The sequence below is a fragment of the Urocampus carinirostris genome, chromosome 3, assembly GCF_059441175.1.
Source record: "Urocampus carinirostris isolate Australia breed hairy pipefish chromosome 3, RoL_Ucar_1.0, whole genome shotgun sequence".
Classification (NCBI taxonomy): Eukaryota; Metazoa; Chordata; class Actinopteri; order Syngnathiformes; family Syngnathidae; genus Urocampus; species Urocampus carinirostris.
In genome coordinates, this window is record NC_142351.1 from 22522232 (window position 1) to 22549497 (window position 27266).

The following is a 27266-nucleotide window of genomic DNA, read 5'->3' on the forward strand; positions in this document are numbered from 1 at the left end:
CCCACCACATTTTAAGAGGAAAACCGATTTTGTACTTACACAAGCCGCACCTTTATATAAGCCGCATGCGAACCCAAACTAAATATCCTTTATTAAAGTACACAGTCCAAAAATCACAGCCGGCAAAATGAACGGAAAATGATACCGGTACTTAAGGTTTGATGCAGACCTGCAGAGTCCGGGTCCTGTTGAAAGTAATCCAAGGAAAAAAGTGTATATTTCCAAAGGTAAGCGTGGGAAAAATATATATCCACTATTATCAGCCACAAACAGGTCTGTCTGTTGCTCACCTTTACCCCACTTCCCGTCACCCCGCGTTTGTTCCGCCCCTTTTTTTCATTCGCCCGTGCAAAACATATCAGAATAAGTCTCTAAAATAAATACAAATATATACATTACAAATACATGGTTACACATATTTACAAAGAAAGACGGTACACCGAGAGAGTTTTCAAAGGTTTAATAATAATAATTTAACTTTCATCCCAAACGGTGCCTGTGACAGGGCAGTTAATGGTGGCAACACGCTAGCAACACGCTCGCAACACAGTAAACGGGTCTGTTAAAAAACATACCGTACTTGTAAAAATCACGGTAAACCGTCCTCATCTTCCTCCTTAGAACTGAAGCCATCAAAGTCGTCTTCCTTAGTGTCGGAAAGAAACTTTGTCATATAGACATCGTCCCACGCTCCCGCAGCCTCACTCGCGCTTTCACTGTCGCTGGAACTCTCATCCACTCCTGATTACATGCAGTAGCTCTGTTTCCTTCTTTTTCAGACTGCTCGATTGCTTTTAGCTTGAAAGCTGCGTCATTTGCCTTTCTTTTTGCATTTTGCATGATGAGGGTATGTATACGCTAATTTAATTTATGCACAAGCCAAGAAGTTGCAGTCTTCCTCAGCGCATATATTCCACCGGTCTAAATCTTACCTTTTGTACTCGAGCGCCACTGGCGGCCGTTAATTACATAAATTGGCCTCATCACTGAATAAGCCGCAGGGTTGAAAGTTTGGGAAAAAAGTAGCGGCTTATAGTCCGGAATTTACGGCATATATATAATGGTTATGGACGTAAGTACACCTGTTTGAATGTTTGTTTGTGTATCTGTCCCCCCCAAAAAGAGGGAGGGAGTTTAAAAATGACGCCTGCAGTGCCTCCCCTTCTCTGAGAGAGGAAAGTATCACCCCATTTTCCAATTAGATGCTCCCCATTAACTAATTAGCCAAGCCATACCATGAATACTCTGGGCTCCCACCTTACTTTGGTGATACGTTTTGAGTTCTGCACAAGTTTTTCATTTGCCAAAACCAAGCTTCTACTTCCAGACCTTCTTCTTCAGTTCCCTTCTTATCCCATGATTTTCTACTTTTACTATCTTTTTAAAGCTACTCATTTTGTATTTTGACCTAACATCCCACTAAACAATTCGTTTGTGGACAAGTAGTAATGTTAATCCGTGCCTTTCTTAGCAATGAAAGTAAGAATTTCCACATGGTTCCCCTTGTTTTGGGATTCAGCGCTTTCATCGTGTCCCTGAAGTAAAAGATTTGACTTCCCTCAAAAAATAACAGTCTATAAGTCTATAAGACATGCCAGCAGGGTAGAAGTAATGAAAGGGAACTAACAGATGATTTGGAATTACTTATCATTTGTGGCTTTATCAGGCACAACACAAAAAAATAAACATCAATCATTCATTAACAAATATTGATGGAGAAAATATAGTGAACACCACATGATTCAGATGTTTTTAGGCCAGCATAGAATCGCTTGCAGGCTCTCGCGGCACACCATTGCATTGTAGTCTTTTAGTCGTTTTTGGTTCAAGCCAAACTGAAGCCCCGGAACGATTCAAGCGCCAGTGGATGGAGAGTGCAGATGTGTGGATGCATGCATGTAGTGGAATGCACACAAAGGAGGGAAAGAGGAGGGGGAGGAGGAGGGTGGACTTGGCATCTTGCACCGCCGCACCCGGGCGCGCAGTCGTTGCCTGCTGAGTGGTCCTGGAGGCTGATGCGAGCTCGCTGAATTCCTCAACTTTCCCAGCTCTTCCTTTTCATTTGCACGAAGGAGGGGTTGAGGTAACACTTGGGAGATTGCGCCGCCGCACCCGAGCGGCAGACAGAGACGCTCGACCCCGGGCAGCTTGGGCTGGCTCTTAACGGCAGCATGGAAGGTGATGTGATGGATAAAGTGGAGAGCACAGCAAACACGGTGTGCGACTTGGACCCTGGCAATGGGAGCATCCCGGCCACAAAAGTGGAGATCACCGTCTCCTGCAGGTGAGGGAATGCAGTTTAGATGGTGAGATACATAGCATTGAAATTAAGACCAATTCTTCCTTTGATTATGAATTTTGTCTGTATGGGTTGGTGTGGTCCTCCACAGTATTTAGTCTATTTTCTACACCCAATATAGAATAGAATTGCATTTATTGTTATTGCACTACAAAATAAAAAGCACCATTCTAATAGAGCAAAAACAAGATAAAATACTACAGTTTAAGATAAGTTAAGGGTCAAAGTATAAAACAAGTAGTATTAAATGAGAATAAAGAAATGTTAAAAAATGAAATACTGAATCATCCCTTATTTGAATCTGAGCATTTTGCAGCATTATGGGTGGTTATTGCCTAATGGTAGAAGCTGTTTTTTGTTCTTTAACCCATTTGAGCTCTTTTCCAGCATGTTAGCAGTTGGGACATTAACTTTGACATGTTTATATTGTTAATGACATTTTAATGTTATATTTGATTTTTGTATCAAATTAATTTAAACCGGGGGTCAGCAACCTGTGGCTCTACAGCCACATGTGTCTCTTTAGTGCTGCCCTAGTGGCTCCCTATAGATTTTTAAGAAAAGTTTAAAAATGGAAAAAAAAAAGATAAAAAATGGATTTCTTTAGAATAAGTATCACATTTTGAATGACTAAATTTTGTTTAAATCAACCTTTTTAAGGTAAAATAGGTTTTAAAAGGTTTTTACATTTTTGAGGCTCGAGACGTATTTGTCTTTTTCGGTACCTTATGGCTCTGTCAAAATATTGTGTTCCTGACTGATGAATTAAACTTTTTTCTACGAAAAATTTGCATACAACAATAAAGCATACATTAATTTTGTGTTAAACTATTTTCAAAGTTTCAATGTTTTATATGTTTGTGGAATATTTTTCAGCAATACTTTCAATATGAAATTTAGATTTTATACATTCCATGTTACATAAAGTGCGTCTGTAAATTTGTGAGTGTGCTTTGGTGATATTGACCATGTCAGAGTTTTGGAGCTTCACTCCATTTGAGCTACCATTATTTCCCTCCTTCCCCAGGTTTGTAAGTGCCTCTGAGGCCAGGGAGCATTTTGTCACACCAGCTCTAGCGCTCAATTTCTGCATCTCTCATTTTCAATTCTGGCTCTGCAAAAGACACCTCTTCCTAACACCAGGGCTACCTCAAGCCGCATTTTAGCGGGTGCGCTTGCTGGCCTACGACGCTTTGTCCATTATTCATTCATAGGTTCATTATGGATGAGTTTCATTTCACATATTGAGCCATGCAAGAGAAGATTAGAGTATAACAGTTACATCTCCCTCCAACTCCACTGGCCTCGTGTGGTTCATCCTTAGAATCCGACGCTTATGGAGTAGCCTCCTAACTTTGATTGAATTGCTCTGATGGAAACCTGCTAGGAGCGGTGTGTGTATTCCTGTGATGCTTGTTTGTGTGTCAAGGAGAATAGTGCAGATGAGTGAAGAAGGTGTGTTGGTACGTAGGGTTGTTTACACTGATACCGTAAACCCCTACTATCAATTAGCCCCAATGAGTCTCAATGGAAAGCAGGTATTCAAGGCAGATGGGTAATTATGAATTCCAAGCATGGCTTACTAATGTTGCCAGAGGATTCTATGTTCGCTTGACGATAGAAATTGTTAAAAAATGCCCTTTGATTAAGCACCGGGCATCAGTTTAACCAATTCAAATGCTCAAGATCAGTTTGGATATGATTGAAAAAGAACAGGAAATAAGCTTACTGTATATCTGTAGCAGGAATGAAAGTACCCAGTTTCAGGATAATCAACTCATTCAAAGTATTTTCATTGTGTGTCAATAATGAAATATGTTTTGCCTAAAACACTAAAAACAGGTATTTTCTTACGTACCTCTGAGAACAAAGAAAGACAGTCGGGGAGGAGGGGTGTGTAAGAGGTACATGGCCTCACAAGGGCCTGAAGAAAGCCAGGTCCCTTTTTGCAGTTGATTTGGACTTCACGGCGGTAGTCCTTATTCAGGCGACAGGTAAGGGGGCCATCCACGGGCTCCCTAAGCCTTGTGGCTCTAAGGTGGCCCGGCCCCAAGCCCAGGGACCCCGGTTGTCTATCTTGATCAAGGCCCGCCCCCCCAACTCTATTAGGATCTCTGGGCAGGGGTGCGTGTGTACCTCAATCGGCGCTGGTGAAGAGATAGCGAAAACCGTCCGCACATCTCTTTTAAAGTCTGATGAGTTCACGGTCAACGGAGTCGGGGCCTGTGACGGTTGAGTTCCTGTTGATGCTTTCAAAATACATTACTCAAATTGCTTTATCATAATTATTATAATGTTCTTAATTGTTGATAACAAGCCAAAAAAACATTTAGACATGCAATAAAATTATTCCTGGCATGAACATGACACATGCACATCATTAATCTTTTGATTGCAAATGAATACTTTGGGGTTTCAAATCTTTATTATACAGCTGGAGAGTCTGGTCATTTCCTGTTAATTGATTGTGGGTCTTTCGAGGTGTTGGCAGAGTCAGTGGTTGGAAAAAGGTTGGGGGAAATGGATTTGTGGTGGTGAAGTTCCCCTTTGCCAACAGGAGGCAGCTCCACAGATGGCAGCCTTTTGGCACTGTCTGTAGCAAACCAGTTGTTTTTTTGTCAAGACATGCCTCATTCTCTTCATCACATAGAAACAAAGAAGTACAATCTGCATGTTTTCACCAAATTCGCATAATACCGTTCCAAAAAATTTAGTTGAACACATTTCAATGAACACGTACAGCCAAGCAGCTGATTGTAGTCTAGACATGTATGGTCCACTTGATCAACTTAGAAGATGTGTCCCCAGTTAGTCAAAGACATACATACTAATTCAATTAAAACACATAACATGTAATATGCACTGTGCAAATTTTGCAAATACCTGGCGGTGAATAGAGGCCAGGCTTGAGTTTTACTCTCCCAATGGATGAATATTAGTGTCCCCCTGTATGTTACATACAGCTAAGCAATCTGTGTTGATGCCTCTGGGCGCTGTTCTTCTGCAGCTCCCTGGTTTATCATTAGTGTCTCTTCAAACAAAGACCTGCTTCTGGTCATACTTTTATGGAGTAGAAAAATAATTTCAGCTGCCGGCGAGCTGGGAGAGATTTTCTGCTTCTGACCCTAGCGTAGCGACTCATTTACACTCAGGTTAGACAGCAGGGGAGCAATGTGTCTTGACACAACTTGCACACACTACAGTGCTGCTATATTTTCGAGATAGCAGTCATCATTCAAAATAATTGTTTTGTTCTGAATTGTATGGAAACAACAACTTAATCCACAATATTAAAAACTATATCTTTAACCCTGGAGAAACCAAGAACCCTTGTCTGCTTTGGAAAATTATGACATGTGGTTTCCCAGGGTTAATAGATAACATTTAATCCAGAAGGCTCTCAAATATTTTACAACAAACAATATTGATTTGAATAAAAAGCAATAATACATACAGCACTCATATAAACATTAATTTTTAAAAAATACTCATAGGTTGAGAAATTTGCATTCATTTTACATAAAATAAACCTCACTTAGAAAGAACTGACATAATTTCCCTCTACCTTGCTGCTAAGGGTATCCCCAAAAACCAAAAACATTGGAAAGTCAGAGCAAAAACCTTGTATTGTATTCTTCCTTTTGCTTTGTAGCGCTCATTTTCAATTGCACTACACAAAAGAGCGACGTAAAGTGGTCAACTATCACATGTCCGTATAATACAAACCTCTCTGAACCAATTCTATTCATAACTAAGTAATTCTCTGCAACTATATTGCATTTGGGGATACAACTTTTGAATACGCCAAATGGAGTAAATATTGAAAAACCGAGAGGGTACACTCAATTTTCTGAAAAGTGGGACGTGTGACTTGAGTGGGGAACTCAGTTTTTGTTTGTTTTTACCAACATTTTTTACTCTACTGTTCCCTGCTGGGCCCAACCCCGAAGGAGCAACACAATGTCCAATAAAATAAAAGATGGAAAAAACATTATTTTTGTCAAAAATATTTGTTAAAAGTATGACGAAGGTCCATAAAATGTTAGATGTCCGGTCATTTTTGTGTTGATCTATAAAATAAGTTCCTTTTTTCTCTGTCTATATAGGATGCTATTGTACTTAGTCATTAAACAAGCAGGTTGTCTGCCATTTTGACCCTCCTAAGCTGAGTAATTGGCTTCATTCATAAAAAATACACCATCGTGTCAACAATGTAAATGTGTTTGATACAAAAAAAAACAAGTGGGTGTCGTGTAAACACAGGCTTTATTGTGCTGCGTAATTAGTTTTGTCATCCTGAAACTCTGAGATTGCCGAACACGGGAATTAAATTGTAACGTGCCACCCTTCAGGCATTTTTATATTATCTGACCATATTGCTGAAGACCGAGACAAAAGTTACAGTCAGACAGTTTTGGACAAGAAAGTCTCATCAAAGTCAGTAGCTTTTCACATCGAAAGTTCTGTTCGGTTTTGCTCTGTAATTAGCTGGTGATCCGGGGCCCAGAGTGCCTTCCTCCTGGTACTGAAGGTTTTTCACCAAGCTGTCACTAAGATAACACCTCACAGAGCTGAAACTGATTTGCAGACGTGGGGGAGCAGGTCACGCCACTTGACTCGATTCAGACTTGAGCTGCCAAGCATGCAATATGGCTCTATGACAAGTGGCAGAGGCCACCACGTGTGTCGTATGATTATACATACATTATAACTTTCAGATTGTTGTTTCGCATAATTTGTTCTCCTGATTTTATTTCCAAAATATTGTACAATGACAGGTACTGTATTTTTCGGACTATGAGGCAAACCTGATTATAAGACGCACCTTCAAAAATACCCCCTTTGTGAAAGATTTTTTCCAAAACGGTAGGATTTCGCATAACTAATATTTAGTTGCCCAACCACAGTTTTTCATAACTACTTCACATCTGTGGGGCAGAGAGTCAATTAGCTTTCAGTTGTTATTTCACTCCATGATTGCTTAACAACATTCCAAAATGCATTCACATTCTTTTAGATTTGCTTCATGAACAGCATTTTTTTATATCTACCCACAAGTTCTCAATTGGATTGAGATCTGGGGATTGGGCTGGCCACTCCATAACATTAATTTTATTCGTTTGGAACCAAGACTTTGCTTGTCTATTGTGGTGTTTAGGGTCATTGTCGTGTCAAAAAACCCATTTCAAGGGCATGTCCTCTTCAGCATGAGGCAACATATCATCTTTAAGTATCTTGACATACACATATTGATCCATGATCCCTGGTATGTGATGAATGGGCCCAACACCAGAGTAGGAGAAACATGCCCAGACCATGATACTTGCACCACCATGCTTCACTGTCTTCAATGTGTACTGAGGTTTGAATTCATAGTTTGGGGGTCGTCTCAAACAAACACTGAGGCCCTGCACCCAAAAAGGACAATTTTACGTCCATCAGGCCACAAAATGCTCCTCCATTTTTCTTTAGGCCAGTTGGTGAATTGTACCATTCATTTTTTTTATCAGAGGGACTTTGCGTGGGATTCTTGAAAATAAATTTGTTTCACACTGACGACATCTATCCCAGCACTTACAGGCAACTGCAGACTGTGTTTGATCGTCCTGGAGCTGATTCTGGTTATTCTCCGGTAAATTTTAATAATTGTCTTCCGTTTTTTTCTACGTGTCTCTGGTTTTTCTACCCATTTTAGGGCATTGAAGATAATTTTAGCTGAACAGCCAAAACATTTTTGCACCTCTTTATAGGTACTTCCCTCAATCAACTTTTTAATCAACGAACGTCGTACTTCAGAGCAGTATCTTGAACGACCCATTTTTCTCAAACGCATGTTCAACCAGTGCTATTTTTTTGGATCACACCCCTTTAAACTATTTGCACTATTGCACCGCCTTTGAAGCGCGCCTATTATGAATGCTGGGTTTTGTTTGTTTTCTGAGAATCTACTGCACCTACTGGTAACTTGTCATGTATCCACAACAAATATATTAAAAACCGCGAATATTCTGGTTAGTCACAATGCACTTCTGTAATTTTGAACACCACTGTATAAAGCACATTGAACTATAAAGCAGAGTAACAAATTTTCACTCCCATGAGACGCACATAAAAGTCTTAGATTTCATTCAAAAAGTAGGGCACGCCCTTTTGGGATGTGTGCCTTGTCTGTCATATAAAAGAGGTGACAAAGACCAGCTCAGTGGCATTAGGTTGTGTGCTTACTCCCGAGAGTGGAAGGTCACAAGTTGGAGCTTTAGCTGAGTCATGACCAATGCCATTTTCGGGTGAAATCCCATGTTATTTTGAGAATGTTCAAATTTCCAACTAAATGCAACTTCTATCTGTCACCTGTAACTTTTAGTCATCTCTTTTTTGACTGCCATCATATCCCAATTGCGCAGAAGAGGAAGTGTGACGTCACACGCAATGGATTGTTAGCGGAAGTGGTCACAAGTTCTAACAATTTGAAAGTTATTGTTCTACCGGAGGCTGAAGAGAGTTGTCCAACCAAAATCCGAATGAAATCCAAAACCTCACTTTCTCTTCATTGAATGCTTTACGTGTTTTCGTCCGCCGTGGTGTGTTGATTTCTGCGCTACAAAAAAAGAACATAGAAAACGAGCAGCAGCCGTGAGAGAATTGAAGATTAGTGAATCGAAGTTGCGCAAGTTGGAGGAAGCTGAATAATTAAATGCAACAAGATTTTATCTGTGTGTTTTACTTTTTAATCAATACCTAAACAAACCACAACCATACTTAATTTTGCTCCCGCTGCTTTCCTTTAATATGCACACTTTTGTGCTTGTCCTTGTGAAAAATACAGAACTAGAACCAGCTACAGACAGTGCACTTTTTGACACGGTGCGCCTTATGGGCGCGAAAAAACGGTAAAACAAAAATAAAATGTTTTTCATTGAACATAAATACCGTATAGGGAATCTGGTCTCGCAACTAAAATGTATTCAATGTATTTCCGGCTCTATAAAGTTGCACTTGATTTCGAATCCTGCCAAATATGTTTTTTTGGGTATGCTGTATATTACTGGAAAATCTGTATTTTAGTTGTTGTACAGTATTTGCATATTTGTTACAATGCTGCATTTTTAACTTGACTTTTCTTCTGAAGCAGTTGTTGATGTATTTGTACATGATATTGTTTTAATTATTTACACATTGACGTGTTTTCAAAATATTGAGACAAGAAAATCTTATAGTCGTCATGTTGACCATATTATATTTGTATTTATGTAACAGTGATGCTTTTTAAAAATTTTAATCCCCCTACTTTTGTTCTGAAACAATTGTAATACAAACATTTATATATGTATTATACTTTTTAATTTTGCATTGTTGTCATGACCGGTACAAGCAGGGGATCCAAATGCATAACGTTTCACACAAAGCTTTATTAAGGGATCGGGGAAGTCAGGGCGAGAGGAAAAACACAGCGACCTGGTGCTCGCTGGCCAGTAGGATCTGGAAGCCCTCGCGAACAAAGCAAGGTCGGGGATTGGAACAAGTCAGGCAGCCGGGACGGGAGAACGGAGCGTGGTCGTAGATCGGAACAAGTCGGGCAGCCGGGATGGGAGACTGAGAGTGATCGGAGATTGGAACAAGTTGGGTAGCCAGAACAGGAGAACGGAACTTGGATCGGGGATCGATACAGGAAACAGGTCGGGACCAAAACGGGAGCCAGAGTCAAAAGTGCTTGCCTTGCATGCGCTGAGGTTCGCAGACGGAGTGACCAGGAGTCATCGAGAATGATGTGCTTAAATAGGAGGAGGACTAATTAGGGAATGAGTGGCAGCTGGGTCTGAAAGGGTGAGTGCAGGTGACAAATCATGACAATTGTAGTTATTTAATAAAAGAAAAGACCAATTTTAGGCTATTTCTAATCCAATTTTTTTAGTAACTCAATGAGGGGCGGTATATTATCCAATGATCATTAGATTTCCAAGGAAAAAGTAGAAGTACTATATTGGATCGGTCTCAATCGATACTACCCTGTATTCACTGGGATCAAATTGATGCAAAAAATACCTGTTTCGCCCACCCCTACCAAGTAAAACAAATGTCACATTACTCTTCAAAATTTTTGTTTATTTGTCCATCCTCCCATTGTCCAACGTGTTATTCTTAAGTAAGTCCTAGGGGTGCTGGAGCTCCTCACAGCTGACGGGCAGTGGGCAGGTACACCCTCGACTCTTTTTCAAGCAATCACAGTATTCATTCATATACTTTGCTTTAGTACGGTCATCGTAGCATTTTTGTTAAGATGGGCACCCCTGTGATTTTATTTTTAACGGTGGCTCAGGTTTGGACATAATAAGCTTTATTATCCATTCAGCCGCACTGACTGATTGATTAGAACAACTCGACATACAATCGATACATTCCACAGCTGGGAGGAGGGCGGGTCAGGGTTATGGGGGGTAACTAACATAATCAATATGCTACCAAGGGAGTCATTATCTTGCACATGACCACTGTCAGGGGCAAAATTCAGTTTTTCTGATTGACGCTGCCTGGATGGTGGGGAATACTGGATGACTGGGCCTGAGCCCACTGATCCGAGCCAATAAACATGTCTTGAAGGTTTACACATAATTGGTAAATGGGGTTTATTCCAGTAAGACTGAAATGTCATTTATTTATCTAATGAAATAAAGAACAAAGGCACTTTAACACATTTATGAAAAACATATTATTGCCAAGATTATCATAATGATTATTATTAATGCTCGACAGATCTTTCCTGATAAAGTTTGCGCTTCGGTCATCGCCGGTTTCCTGCTTCGAGGATTTTGACTTGAATAGTCTGTAATGTCAACGTATCGTTTATTGTGTTTGGAACAGACAGCACACAGCCAATGCTATCACAGGGGCAGGTTAGGGAGGGTTTTGTGAGATAGGTGGGCATGACTGCCTGTGTGCAGGACTGTGAGAGGCCGGTGTATGCTGTCAGTCAAACAATGGGGCAAGCGCACCAATCATTGTGTTAAAAAAAACTAGGAGGCATGGAGACTGCTAGTTTTTGTGGCTCATTACATTAGAAGAAAATTCATCTTTTGAATCGGACTCTGAGAAACGTTAGAAAAGCGTAAAAGAATGTGATCACCAGAATGTGCTCCGTGGATCATTGGGTTATGAAGGTGCGAGGCTACTACTTTTCACCGGGGGTTCTGGTCCCAATCGTGATAACTGAGGGATTACTAGATTTGTCTTGGCATGCTCAGTGTAATCATCGATATGGTCGCTTGATAAATAATATATGTTCTCCTCATATTAAATCACCCTCCGAGGACTGTTTACAAAGCTTGTTGCTTCAACTTTAATGATTTGTAACACAGTGAATAGTGTTGACAGGATTGACAGGAAAAGCCAAGAGTGGAAACAAGGCAATCGCTCCTGGCTCAGAGGGCTCAAGCTGCTTTTGTCACTATTTCCAGATGGCCTCCAAGGCTCATGAGAATGTTTTTGTTCAACACCCCACTGGTTTAGAGAATGGGAATTGACTGACAGGTATACAAGTGTTACATCATTTGATGGTTTTTTTCTTCTGTGACAGTTTGAACTTCTCACAGTCAGCGGATTTGTGAAGAACGATATTTGAACTTTCGTCCACATTTAACTGCTTCAAAGAATAACTGCTGCTGACAATGATTTTTTGTCTGTTGTCTAAATTAAAGACTTATTATATTGTTAAAAAATGTTTGTTTTGCAAACAAACTGATTCGAAAGGTGATACAGTGTCAAGGATTTAGGTTGAAGTGAGTAAAAAGCTCAATTGGGAGAGCTTTCTGGTTTCATGTTATCATATGGAGACCCGCAGCTACTTTTAACCGTTTGGGCGTACAAACATGTATCTTTTCTTAGTAGTGTTATATTATTATCACATACAAAGTATACAAATATAATTTGCTTTTTACAATTACGCATCCAATTCTATCCTTAAAAGTTTGTGTGTCGAGGCCAGAATTATCTTTGGTGAAGACAAAGTTACCTAAAACACAAAACCCCTTGTTTATTTAAGGCCACATGTGTGTTTAATATGGCAATAACAATATGAGCTATTTAGAACATGTTCAAATGTGGCAGAAGTGAATTAAAAGAAAACCAGAATACTAGCCATGCGTTTTTGATCTAATGAATGAATTTTAAAGGATGTATTGATAGTTAAGTTTTAACGAAAGCTCTTTGAAATTATTTTATCAAAACTCAACATCAACCTGTAACACGGCGTTTGAACTCACTCACTTTTGATGGAAAACGCAGTCTCGCATAAATGAAAGTGTGACTTTTGATAGCACAGAGACTAAATGGACCGAAGGTGTTTTGCTGAAACCAAAGCTACTGCGCGTGAATTTTTATTTGTTGACTTTAAGGAGACCTGCTTCAGCCATTTTTTTCTAAATAAGCGACACATCGTTTTGTTAGTTGTTTGTGACACCGAGTTGCCCTCCATTGCAGGAGATGTTCACCCATCAATGTCCACAACTCAAATGGAGCCGACGTTAGTTCATTGAACTGTATCAACCCCTATAAAGGCCTCACAAAGATTCTGTTGTTCTCTTTTTATGTCATGGAGCTAGCACTTCATTTCTAAGACTCGATATTACACCTATTATTTTGTGTGGTGCAGTGTTTGTCAGACTTTGAAAATCCAAACCAATGTTTTTGTCAGATTTTGAAGGATGGACCAAAGTGGGGAAAGCAGGAACTGTCCCAAATGCCCTTACAAAGGGTGAGGATAACTAGGGACATGTGCTTGGTCATTGGACACACCTATGCCCAGTTCCAAACCGGGTTTGCACCCTCTGGTGGAGGGAGGCGTACCAAACCCTAACATAGCCTCCCCCTGAAGGGGCAAATACCAGATGGCCCAGAAAAAAAAAATAACACGAGAAAATAACTTACGCAAGCTGCAGCAACGGGACAGCTGAAAGTCCTTGCCCCTCGCTACGAAAGGCAAAAACCAGGCGCGGCCGAGGGGCTTCCTCCACTCTGTCGAGACAGGAACCGCTAACATGTGGATGCATCACCTGGATCCTTTGGTGGTCACGTTTTTTGTTAAGTTTGAGGAAGCAGGAACTTTTGGGTGAGGATAATTAGGGACAGGTGTGTAGTGATTGGAAACACCTGTGCCCAGTTCCAAACTGTGTTGGGGCCCTCTGGTGGAGGCAGGCGTGCTACACCCTGACAGCCTTCTTCCTTTTAATAGTATTGAGATCAGTTAGAATGAATTTCACAAATATTTTAAACTTGCATCTACACTATAATAAACTGAATTAATTTATCCAGTGAAAAATGCAGTATAAACTTGGGAGTTGATTTTACAGTGTCTAACTATACAAAAGCCCTTCTATTATTGGCGACAAAAATTACAGTAACATGCTTTTTACATTTTTTAGATAAACTCTTAAAAATATGCGGCTACATTCACCTGGAATATGGAATGTGCATTGAAGGTTAGACCAAAACACTGTTGGATTTTGCCAGTTACAACTTCCGTGAAAAAAAGCTTGTGAAATCACTTTTGCTAAAACATATGTATTATTTAGCATTCTGCATTCCCTCACTTCGTATAGAAAGTTGTATCTGGTCATTTAGGGGAGGACAATAGTGGACGGCATCACACTCAACTCTTTATTTTTTTCAATTCTGAGGTCTTGTCTTCATGTATGTTCTTCATGTACTTTACTCTGTTTTCTACACGTAATATACGTTTCAACATATTACTTGTCTTCTTTTTTATAACTGACACAATGAAAATCCCAATTTTTTACTACCATGAATATCCAAACCAAAGATTAACTTGCTAACCCTTCACTCGTCGTTTTGAGTACAGTAACCCCTCGCTTTAATGCGGTTCACCTTTGATGGGCTCGCTGCCTTACATATTTCCAACATGCATTGTGTTCTCCTTTCTGATTGCCTAATTGCCTGAACAGGATAGACCATCGGGATACACGTGTTTTCAATGCGGAATAAGATATTTGTACTGCCTATTCCTCAGTATACTACATCAACAACTTTTTTTGCGTGGCCCAAAACTGAAAATATTTTGGTATTTGATATTTATAAAATGTGTTCTGAGGCTTGCCGCAATGCTAAAAGGAGATGCAAAAACATGATAAGTATTGAATTGAAGCACACAAATCACTATCCATATAAAGATGCATGTCCGTAACCAATCGAATATTGGGGCTATTATTAAATATAAGGTAAATAAAGCAAGGAAAACTTCGAAGAGCATTACAATCCTTGCAGGCGGATGTTTTAAAATCTGTTGTATGTTTTCTTTACCGTTGCTGTCGGACCCCACCCCTATCTGCATCCATCTGTTAACTGCACTATACCAGCTCAAGTCCTGTCAGTCTGAAGCTTTCTTGTTCATGTATATTTGTTCAAGTTATTCAATCGTATACACCTATTTTACATGTAAAATACTAGTACTTAGTATACAACCTCTAGCTACACATTTCTACTTCACATAACTTACTCCACTATTTCTACTTCATGAATCCCGTCTATCACAGATTATTTTTGCGATGAGCAAGGTTCATTGTATGTATGTTATTTTAATGCCCGTGGGCGGGAATACGGCTTTTCATTAAAATGACTTAATGGTATTTTCCCAGGTGAAGTCAGTCACCAAGCTGTCGAATTACACTTGGAAATTCTGCTTGGCAACTAGCTGAAATAAGCTCAGAAAGACAAATAGCTCGTCAAATAGTGTTAGCTTGGCAGCTCCTTAGTCCATGTGGCCAGTGAGTAGCCCAGAAACCCGAGACTTCACTAATGTATCGTCTCCTAATCCTACCCAACCCTCTCTGAGAGTAATGGCCTCCTATTTTCAATAGCCTCGACTACGCCTGACTTCTTCCCGTATGATCTGCTGCCTCATTGGGTCCAGGAAGGACAAAAGTGGACTTGAAAGTCAAGTCTGGGCCATCACTGTAGAGCGATACAAAGTTCCTGTACGGCATTAGGAGAGTCAATAAAAGAGGCTTTAGATTTTCAAGTTTCCTTTACTTAGCTTTTCTTCTTCACCCCTTGGCCATCTTTTTCTTTTTACTTCGGCACGGAAGCTGTACTTCCACTCACTTAGCGCTCTCCAAGAGGCGCACCTTCTTTTGCCTGACATTGCCTCAAGCAACTTGGGAGCAATCAAAAGAAATGGAAAGGGGAGACAAACAGAACGAGAGTAGATTCCTGGCGGAGGTCAGCTGAGTCATTTGAAGTGCAGAGTATTCTAGTTTGGCTCACGGCAACGTTTTTATTCAGTAAAAGGGAAAAATGCTGGTGACATAGAATGGAAAGTCTAGGATATAAACGGGCCTAGGACATAGTTATTTTAGTCACCCAATTATGGACTTTTTAAATCATTGTTCAACTATTAAGAATGTATTTAATTGCTAAATACACTTTTCAAAGGTATTCTCCATTCTCGGTTCATGGATCCCTTAACTGCCTTGATTTTGTTGGGCAACACTGAGAAAGGAAATCTGGACATATTTTTTCATTTGCTGACGGTTCCTGGCCTGTTTTTGGGTTGTGGAAAAGTTGGCAATAGGTCATTCTTTGATGTTGTCAGCCCAGTGCTTTTGCGGTTTTCTTCTCCTGCCACTTTGGACTGATCTCTGGGGAATATTTTGGCCAGTACAGATTATCTTGTGGTGTGACCATACTACTGCAGTTTTTGTCAACACACAGTTGACAACAGTTGATAGATGGAGGTTAACGGCACTTGCATGAGTCTTATCTTTGATTTCACTGCTATGTTCTTGTCCTCACAGATGGGTTTGAGTTTGGCAAGTGCGGCTGTGGTTTAAACTATCCTTGTGATGATTTACGGTTCTAATTTATCTTCTGATACGACAGCTTCAAAATATTTAAATTTAGAGACAGGTTTAAGCTATCCTCCTGTAGTTCTCCATTACTTGTATATTAAGTACAGTCAACGTCCACTATTTGAGAATGACAAGGACCAGGCCAGCTTATTTATAGCAAAGGTCTGCATACATATATGTGATTGAAGACAATTAAAATTGTTGGGAATCTACAAAAACATTTATGTGGAAGAAAAATATTAAAAAAAAAAATTAAAACATTTTTAAATTAAACCTTTGAATCTGCTGGTGCAGCACTGCAACAGTCTGGGAGTTGACTGTAGTCCTTCATTTTTTGCCTTGGCTTAAACATCACTTATTTTGTTACAGGCCTCATTATTATTATCTCATTAACGATGCAGTACCCAGGTCATAATTAAGTGAGCAAGTTATTAATATCATTATTATTATCATTATCATTACTATTACTATTACAGCAGAATCACCTGTGAAATTGTAGATTTGTATGCCGTTGTATTGAATGTGTCAGGGCCAATCCAGGTCATTGATGAAAAAGAAGATGTGTTTTATAATGAAATGGAAGTAGTGACACTTATTTCACCTGCTGAGTCCGACACTGAGTGACAAGTGCTGATGCAGGGTGCAAGACATCTGCTGCTCTGTTAGCCACCGAGACATCTGCTGACCTTCACTTTGGTGGCAGCAGTCTCCTTTTATTCTTCTCCTCCTACATCTACATTATTCATTATCATTTCTGCATGTCCAGCAGTAACTGTGGGCCTCTTAAACGTGTAGAGGAATTTCCATTCAATTTGCCCGTCCTACCTTTTCAAAGCAAAAAGTCTGTAGAATAACTCTTGAGTTGTAAAAGGCAGCGTATACAAATGACTGTTTTCAAGTCAAGTGACATTTATTTATGTAGCACAAAGCCACAGAAAAAAACTCTTAAAAGCTATAAAAACACACAGATTTTGGATGGTATTAACATCCCCTAATCATTGATATCTGGTGCATGCATGTTGAGTGGGCACTAGTGGACAATATATGATAAATACTGTTCATACATAGTCACCTAAAATTGTGATTAAGTCCAACATGGTAACAGAACAATATCTATAATATAAACAATATAATAAGATAACAAGACATTTCAAAATCAATATACATGATTTAATGAATAAATATCTATGTAAATAAAGGAATGGGTGAACAATGATATATATATATAAATATCAGTCCATCCATTATCCGCACCGCTTATCCTCAGTAGGGTCGCAGGGGCAGGGGACACCCTGAACTGGTTTCCAGCCAGTCACAGGGCACACAGAGACGGACTAGCTCATTCACACCTAGGGACAATTTGGATTGGCCAATTAACCTGACATAGATGTTTTTGGAATGCTGGAGGACACCGGAGTGCTCGGAGGAAACCCACGCAAGCGCAGGGAGAACATGCAGACTGTGCACAGGAAGGTTGGTGATTGGATTTGATCCCTTGAACTCAGAACTGTGCCGCAGACGCACTAACCACTCATCCGCCGTGCCACACAATATATATATATATATATATAAATTGTATTTCTCCCACCTTATTGAAATGCAATATAACATTAAAGTCTCGGACTACTAGAATAAGGAATAGATTTTTTTTTGTTTAAAGGTCAGTAAAACGTTTTATTTCAAGTATAAGAAACATTACACTATAGCGTGCTTTTACAATGACCAATCCATGGTAAAGACCTGAAGTGGTGATAGTTTTACATTGCATATTCTGCACAGTGTATTGTGCATTTATGTAAGAACAATTGGTCTTTTAACTGTGTAATTTAGTAATTTATGCATATGTTTTGCGATTTATATACTTTGTGAGAAAATTGTATGTGCAATGTCCACGTCTAGGTTGCCCAGTCACTTTGAAAACAATGAGAGATGATTTTAGTTTAATCTTTTTCCAGTGTTTCAATGAGATTGAGATGTTTTAACATTTCTCATGTTTTGTTGTTGCACATTCAATACAATTATTCTAAACAAAGATGTTTGCCTTAATCTGTTCAAAGTGACCCGGCATATTTCATTGCTGAAGCAAGCTGCTATGTCAGGCTAAATTGATGAAGCGCAAATAACTGCGGAGGCCAATAGATGTTAAGCTCAGACACAGTCAAACAGTCCTTCACTTTGTGCATGTATGTGTTTGTATTTTAGTGCCTTGATAATGAAGTTGACACTATTCCAACAGGAGTCAGGTCATCGTGAAGCTAATTCCTCACAAAGCCGTTTCCTCTAGCCCCGCACACGTTTAGAAGAGGGAAAAGGTGTCGTGTTGCTTAGTTGGATTCTGTCAGGAAATCTCATCTCTATTCATTGAATTCTTTCCAATCTTGATAGGAATGAATATTGTGGTGAGCTGCAATCAATTTATATACTGATACTCCTGTTTGAAAGCCCTTACGGACACCCTGTATAATAGTAAAAGCGAAAAGGGAAATACAAGACCATAAAACCTATTATGAAATATTTGTTGCTATGCACAATGCTAATGACTTTAGTATTAGTATGTCACATTTTGGACTAAAGAGTATTCTGACATCTTCCTGTTTTCTTCTCTTGCAGAAATCTCTTGGACAGAGACACATTTTCCAAATCTGACCCTTGTAAGTACCTTATTTTTCTTTTGGCGGGCTGGGGAGGATGGGGAGGTGTTTTAAAAGAATGTGTTTTCAAGAATGACTATATTTACATGCAGGGAATAGTTTGAAGGAATTGTTCACATGTCCAGTGACAAAGGACTATCCCTGTACACATGCTGTCTCCGAGTACAAGGGCAATGCGAGAGCGATGTCATTATGCAAAAATGCTATACTATATACGATTATACTATTGCACGAAACTGCAAAAAAATATACTACTTCTGTGTTGTTTTTTTTTGCTGCTAAATGTTATTGCACTTATTTTTCCGGACCATAAGTCCATCCGGAGTATAAGTCGCACCAGCAAAATAATGCCTAATTAGGAAGGGAAAAACATATATAAGTCGCATTTTGGGGGAAAATTAGGATGAGGTGAAATTACGCCTTATCTTCTGAACGTTTGTGGCTTGTTTTATGAGGTGGAGTCAAAATTTTCAACTTGCTCAAAAGTGATTTCTATACAAGGTGCCAATTCTCTTTGCTTTACTGTTCTATCACATTTCCCCAAAAAATTAGATATGAAGTCATTTTGGTGACGTCTGCGTGAGTATCGTATGCTTTTTCCGCACAACAGGTCAAGGTTGAAATTATCAACACAGTCCTGGAGCACATTTTTGCAGTTTTGTGTGAAAAAATAACATGTGGAATGATACCCCGTTTCAATGTTTGAACAATTTCACAGATAAGTCTCACTGGAGTATAAGTAGCACCCCCGGCCAAACTATAAAAAAAAAACTGCGACTTATATTCCGGGAAATACGGTGTTTGTACTTCTGTAATCATTTACATTGCTTTACATTGCCAGAATACCAGCAATAGTCTGAGTTCAATCAGTAAATAATTTAGATTTTGTTTTTTTTCAGATTTACATTGCTTTTTCATAATGTCGGATGAACTCGTGTGATTTGCTATTTGAGGGCAATGCCCTGAATAGTCTGACACTTTGTAATATAAGTGAATCTCTGTGATTTGATTTAAACTCATTTGAGTAGAAGATTTTATGTTTTTTTAAACTCTTTCAAAATTCACACCAAACCCAATCTAAACCTAACTAAAAGGGAAAGTTATCTGTTATCCAAAACTCATCTACGGTCAACTCATTTGTACCTCTTTGTAAGGATGATTGTAAGCAGCCTTTCAATCAAAATTGGATCTAAACTCTATAGAAACTCACTTGTTATTACCCCCTCTTTAAATACTCAAAACTCAGTCTGTACCTGATGTGAAAGAAATGGAAACTCAGCTCAAACCTGAATTTAGCCTAATGAAACCCCATTTTAAAACTGATTAGAATAAATCTAAAAACTTTATCCAACCTGAATTTGTTTGTTATGAATCCCATCTTAAACCTTGTAGAAATAATTTGGACCTTTCTTCAGAACCTGATCGGAATTAAAGTAAGACTTTGTCCTAACCTGATCCAAAACCATACAGGATTTACTCTTAAATCGTATCTATAGTCAACTGAGATAAATTTAAATTCAATCTTGACCTGTATGAAACACTTTCTGAACATTATATTAGCACATTTAAATTATAGCTATTGTAATGTGAAACAAAGATGTAGCTACATGTCCAAGAATACACGCTGTAAAACTCAGCATGTTGGTGACGTACTTTCATAATAGGAACGGGGTCCAAGCCCTTTTGTGTAAGCATGCCGCTGAGAGATCTGACAATCAGCCTACTTTACATTCATCAATGTTGCGTTTGATCCTCCTCACCTTCACTTGAAGCAATGAAATTAAACGGGAAGCCGGAAAATCCCACCATGAAGAAAATAGGTTTTGATTACACTTCTCTCGCTGCAAAATCAGGAGCCCTTGGAAAAACATTGTATGTGACATTGATGGATTGCAATGTCATCAAATTAGTACCTTGGTCCTACGTGGTGGGCTAATTACAATCGAATTCAAGCAAAGAGGAAAAAAAGCAAATTTGGGTCAGATAAATGATTTTCATTGGTGGGAATTGGGGTCCATATATTGGCTTCATAATAATAGCAGATGATTTATAATATGTTTTTTTTTTCGTATGGAAAATCTTTTAATGCAGGTGTGTTTTGTACGACTACCTCAAAGTTCTTGTTTTTTTTGTTGTTGCCCATCCCACCTTTCAAACAAACTATTTTTTTATTCAGCAACAAATAAACCTTGTTTATGGTCTGTATGACCTGCAATATTCAAATATGACCCAAAAATCTAACAAATTAGCATTTGCATCATTATTTTTCTGATTAACATGTTAATGCAGACCTGGGCACCCCCGTCTTCCATGGTTTTTGAGGTTTCTCTGCTCCAATACAGGTTTTTTCCAATCACCAGGATTGTTAACAAGCTCCCACCAGCTTGCTTACAAGCTGATTATTTGTATCACCTAAATTGAAGAAGAGAAACTTCAAAAATCTTGCAGGACATGTGGCCCTCGAGGACTGGAGTGTTCAGGTCTGTTTAATGGCTGTCAAAAACAAATGAAAATTATTTTATTAGCCACTACGTGTGACATGTGCAATATTGTGCAAATAAAAGAAAACTATTTATTGTTGCTGAGGATGTCAAAAAATCATAAATCATAAAGGTGATGAAGGTGCATCTTTACCGTGTTTATGGTTGAAAAAAAAAGGAATCCCCAATATCAGTTTAACTATTCCACATTCTTACGAGGAGTGGTGTGATCGAAAACAATTGAGAAGTACCAATATCACACCTATGTTATGACACCATTACAGAAAATATTAAAAACAGGGGTTGGAGACTACGAGCTACAATAATAGCGGAACCATTGACACACTGCTCACTCGATATGGAGTTTCTAGCTATGTACCGGGAGAGTTAACTGTGGTCTTTGTGTTTGCTGTATACTTTCCACCGCTAACAGTTTCACCAGATGCTAACGTTAGCATAGCGCTAAATCTCCTGCCCGCTGCTAAACATCAGCTTGCACTACCCCAACGGAGCTTTATCGTCGACGGCGACTTTAATCGGGCATGTTTATTGACTGTACTCCCAAATCCTTTCAATTGTGGACTCCCAAATCTACTAAATTGTGGACTGAGCAATTCGGAAAAACGCTGGACTGTGTAATGTAAGATCAAACATTCGGTTGTGTCCGCCGGCAACTCTGTTTGACCCTCAAACACAACACCCCCCCCCCCCCCCCCCCCAGGACAACAAAGTCAGTTAGTTCTTTGTTCCTTTGTGTCTTTGTTTACTTATCCTCACTGTAAATGTGGAACTGGAGTCGTCCAATTTCGTTGTCACAGCATATCCCATGTTGTAACAATGACAATAAAGGCATATTCTATTCTATTCTATTCTATTCTAAAGGCCACTGGGCATTGGTTTAAGGTTTAGATATGAATGCACACGAATGGAAGCAGCGCAAGCAGGGAAGAAGCAATGACAGGAAGCTGACAGCGTTTTTGGATTACTGTATTCATAATTTCTAGCTTTATTTAGGCACAGCACAAAAAACAGCATTAAATTATTTAACAAGTATTGATAGTCAAAATATAATAAACATCTCATGATTCAGATATTTAGGCCAGCAGAGAAGGCTCTACGGGCCCTCACGGCCCACCACTGCTGTACACTGTCCGATCTGTGGAAAATGAGATTTAAAATTGATTTATTTTTAAATTCCACATGGGTAGAATAAACGTAAAAATAAAGATGCATCAATCGAATTAGAAAATGTTCTGCAAGTATTCTTTATTTGAGTCTACATTTATTTGATATTAAAAATCTATAATGTCTTTATTCATACATTGATTTACTGTACATAGTTTTTATTCACATATTAATTTTTCAATGTTTAGATTTAATGCATTTATGTTTTTTGTTGCTTTCAGTGTTTTATACTTATTCAGTTATTCAGCCGTCAGTCAGTCAGTCAGACAGACAGACAGACAGATAGTCTGTCTGTATGTCTGGCATTTATGCATTTGTGGTCTTCGCTAGCTATCAACATAGTGTACTACATTTGCAATGAAACAGTTCCATTGATCTCTTGCTGATTCTTCTCTGCCCACAGTGGTGGTCTTGTACACGCAGGGTGTGGAGTGCAAACAGTGGCGAGAGGTAAGCACGAATCACTCATCTTAAACAGGTCACCTATACAAGACACAAATGACCACCTACACTGTGTTTACACATGCCATCTGCCATCTGCTTGAGCATAATAATCACCCCCAAGGCTATTGAGCAATAGCCCCCTATTAAAAATCAGTGGTCACATTGAAACCTGTTTCATTAACAAGAGACTGTCAGCATGCCTGGCTGATTGCTTTCTAGTGAATTCTGTCTCACTCTCTTCCCGAAGCTCAGCGCTTCCAGGTACAGTCATGGATGGTCTGAGGACTTGCAGCTCTTATGGTACTGCTGACAGCCAGGTGCAAGCTATTGATGAAGCTAGCTCATGCGTCTCATAAGTGTATATGTCTTTCTGAGGTTTGGTGGCCTGATTTAAACACCTTTCGCTTTAAACCAAGCCACGATCCATTTACTCTACCCGAGGACAAAAACAACCAACTGGCTATATATGCTTGCGGGTGAACTGATTTTTAAGTTACCTTGGAGAGCCTGTTTTATAGATTGGTGTTTATAGCACGTAACGTGTTGCTGTTAAATATTGCAGCAACTTGTCATGGCCAGAAAAGGTGTATACGTGTTTGAGGTCTGAACAGCTTTATGTATGAATATGAGAGTGCTCAGGTTACAGGGTTGAAGAGGGTGCATGCACGCAATACAAATGAAGCTTCCGCTCTAAAGCTTCTTACTTGGTCTGCTTTCCATGATGTACAGTATATTGCCACCTTTCTGGACCTAAATCCTGAAATAATGATGATCTTAACTTAAATTGCTCACTTCCTGACCCCCTCAGCATGTAACAGTATTTGTTAGGTGACACAGAGCTTCAAGGTATGATTTTTTTTAATAAAGTACAGCATGCGTGTGCGGCACAGTTCTGAGGTCATGAGATCAAACCTTCCTGTCTGGAGTTTGAATGTTCTCCCCGTGCTTGCGTGGGTTTTATCCGGGCACTCCAGTTTCCTCCCACATTCCAAAAAACATGCATTTCAGGTTGATAGACCAGTCCGAATTGTCCCTAGGTGTGAATGAGCGAGTGAGTTGTCTGTCCCTGTGTGCCCTGCGACTGGCTGGCAAGCAGTTCAGGGTGTCCCCTGCCCACTGCCCGAAGATAGCTGGGATGGGCTTCAGCACCCCCACGACCCTACTGAGGATAAGCGGTGCAGATAATGGATGGATGGATGGGAATACCGTATTAAATGCAAAATAATGAAAAAAATAACACTTTTTTTTAAGTGGGTTTTTTTTTTTTGCAATTATTAAAAGATATGTTTTATTTGGATAAAGTTGCAAATGTTTCTTATTTTAAGAATTACATTTATTTTCTGAGTGAAAATGTATTATTAATATGACAAACATCTTCTGTTCGCTGTCAAAAAGCAACATTTTCTCATAGTTTTTTTTATTGTGGTATTTATTCATTGCTCTTGTATTTTTATTCCCCTTAAGGGTTCCTTTTTGTATTATATAAAAATGCACACATTGTCTGATATAACAGAAGCAATATAACAATTTCATAAGAATTTTTAAAAAAATATAAAAATTAATTATACTTATTGAAAAATACTAAAGAGGAGCAGGATTGATTGCTCAGGATACATTTCTGATTGCATTTTGTGCTCTTTTTAAGGGTTCTTATATTATATAAAAATGCACACATTTTTTTAATATAACAGCGCACAATACTAATTTAATAATAATTTTTACAAGTATAAAAACGAATGATACTCACAAAGAGAAAACATATTTCTCATTGAGAACAGGGGCAGGATTTATTGCACAGAATACCACCTGGTTGCCTTTGTGAGTGGTAAATTGAAATTAGGCATCGGATACCAGTACATAAATGATCATTTTCACCAAAAATGAAATGGAACTATAATTTCCAATGACACACCTGATGATCTCTCATGGTGGAGCTTGGGAATCGATTATCTATTGATGCTGGAACATATACTTGAATACTTGCCAATGAACAGAAAGGGTAGGAGTCTGCTGTACCGCCTTGAGGAGAACAGACTAAAAGAGAGAAAGGCTATGTACAAATGTTGTGCTGTGGTGCCCCAGTTCAATCTTCTGCCGATTTTGTCATCTTTCCAGTTGTTACTGATGAGGGCTGTCGATTTAAGGAGGAGTCTCACTTGGATTGAGAATGCTCCTTTTTTATGTGTCTTCCTCAGAGTTTACAAAGTAGCTGTTACATTTTACCAGCCCTCCTTGCATAAAACCTCCTCAACAAAGTGATAACAACAGCAGAGAAGTTTTGTATTGCTGTACTCTGGCAGAGGTGCTGAAAAGGCGCTATTAATTGAATTTGTGTACTTGTAATTGGAATCCATGAAGTGTCTACTGTCGCTTTATCTTTTCTGAAACTTGATTGTGTGTTCATTTAGGCTAGGTTCACACTACAAAGCTTATTGGAAAATTCCAATTTTTGGGTGGAATCCAATTTTTGTGAGATCGTTCACATTTCCAACTAAATGCTACTTGTATGCAACTTGATCTTCCTGTGTAAACGCCGCAACTGGTCCGCATGCACAAGAGAACACTTGACGTCATACACAATTCATTCATGTTTGTGTAAGTACTCATGGATGTTAACAGCAGAGCATTGCCCCCCCCATATTAAATAAATCCAAAACTTAGCTTCCCTCCCAATGAATGCTGTCCGTGTGGTGGGATTTGAATGTTAATATTTTTAACCACAACCAGAGGATACTATCCCTTTTAGAATAAACCCTTTTTTGTCTGATTTGTGAGTTACAAACTAAACAAGTGTTCATCTACCATGAGTGTGTGATGTAATGACACTCCGTGTTTCTATCCGCCGTGGATGTTCATTTATCCGCTTACTCCTGCCTGGTTGAAGGCAGAATAGCGACATCTAGTAGCATGCAAGTCTCATGAATGCAGCTTGACCGTTCAGACCAGTCGCATTCCAAAAGATTGGATATGTATCGGATTTACGACCACACATGAAAGTGGCCTGGGTCTAGTGTGAAAATTAAACACAGTGATACATTTGATCTTTGAGAAATTTGAGATATGAGATGTTTTTGTGCAAAAAAAATGTTTGGTATGCAAAAGGGGCTTTAAAAGCATTTCATTATCATATTTTTTTGTTTTATTACTGTATTTTAGTACATTTACTATTCGAATGTGTTTCTAATGATAAGGAAGAAGTGTTTTATGGTTATTTAGGTTTAACTAGGATGCTTTCAGGAAGCCGGGAACAAATTCAGTTTCCAGTTATTTTGTATCAGGGAAATTGGCTCTGGATACCAGAACAATCTGGAAATAAATTATTGTCCCATGTAGTAGTAACTATGTAGGCTAGAACATTATAAAAATCCAGATTTGCATGTGTGCGTGTGTGTTCGTATGTTGCCTATAAGCTCCGAAACGGGTGAACAGTTTTTTTGTGAAAATACACACAGTAGTATTTAATGACCCTCGGAATGTCTTTTGCTAGGTTTGTTCAAGGCACTCGCAACAAAGACCGACATAATTGATAAACATCTGATTTTGTGAACAAGCGTCTCTGGAGGTGCATGGAGTCATACTTCTCTTTGGCGCTCCCTAGTGGTTCCCTGGCGCTTTTTTAACAAACCACAACCTCGCTTAGGGCCCGGTCACACAGCCGTTTGCGTCTGAATCACAGCCAGAAATTTCTGCCTGTGAAGCAGACGCTGTTGGACGCTTTGAAATCGCCATACAGACGAGATACAGCAGTGCTTTACACGCGGTCGGAAATTCATACGCGGTTGGCAGCGCGAAAAAGTTTTGCGCTGCTCAAAACTTTAGGGCCCGGTCACCAAGACTTTCACGGGCGTATCGAGGCTGAATCACGGCCAGAAATTTCTGCCCGTGAAGCAGACGATGTTGGACGCTTTGAGATCGCCATATAGACGAGATACAGCAGTGCTTTACACGCGGTCGGAAATTCACACTCGGTTGGCCGCGCGAAAAAGTTTTGCGCTGCTCAAAACTTTAGACCACGTGTTAACCGCAGGCGGCACACGAGGTAATGACGCAGAAATGACGCGGAACGACGTGCTCTGGCCGCGGCCAGGGCGTGGTTACACATGGGTAGGACGCGAAATTTCAGCGGGTAATCGTGGGTGGAGCACGGTCATAGCATGTTCTGCGCCTGTATCGCGGTGTTATTACGTGAAATTAGCGTGTTACGCGTGTGACGGTACAACGCCTTTCTCCGCGTATATACAGCGCGATTTGCCGAGCACACGTCAGTTGTGCTCGAGACGTCAAGGGGTGGACATGGATCCCCGTCACCGTAGTGACCTCGTCTTAATCCATTTTTATTTCTTGACATTTC

General features: G+C 39.4%; 1 protein-coding gene across 2 annotated transcripts in view; it reads left to right on the plus strand.

Annotated features, from left to right (window-relative positions):
* The first annotated feature begins 1958 nt into the window (after window positions 1-1958).
* cpne5a (copine Va) overlaps window positions 1959-27266 on the plus strand; it is a 121328-nt gene continuing 96020 nt past the window's right edge. For both annotated transcript variants that reach the window (XM_088331104.1, XM_088331105.1), the window contains exons 1-3: window positions 1959-2284; window positions 18766-18806; window positions 22875-22921. In XM_088331104.1, the coding sequence (XP_088187230.1) occupies window positions 2172-2284; window positions 18766-18806; window positions 22875-22921 (201 nt within the window). In that variant the 5' untranslated portion in view covers window positions 1959-2171. The remainder of the gene's footprint in view (window positions 2285-18765; window positions 18807-22874; window positions 22922-27266) is intronic.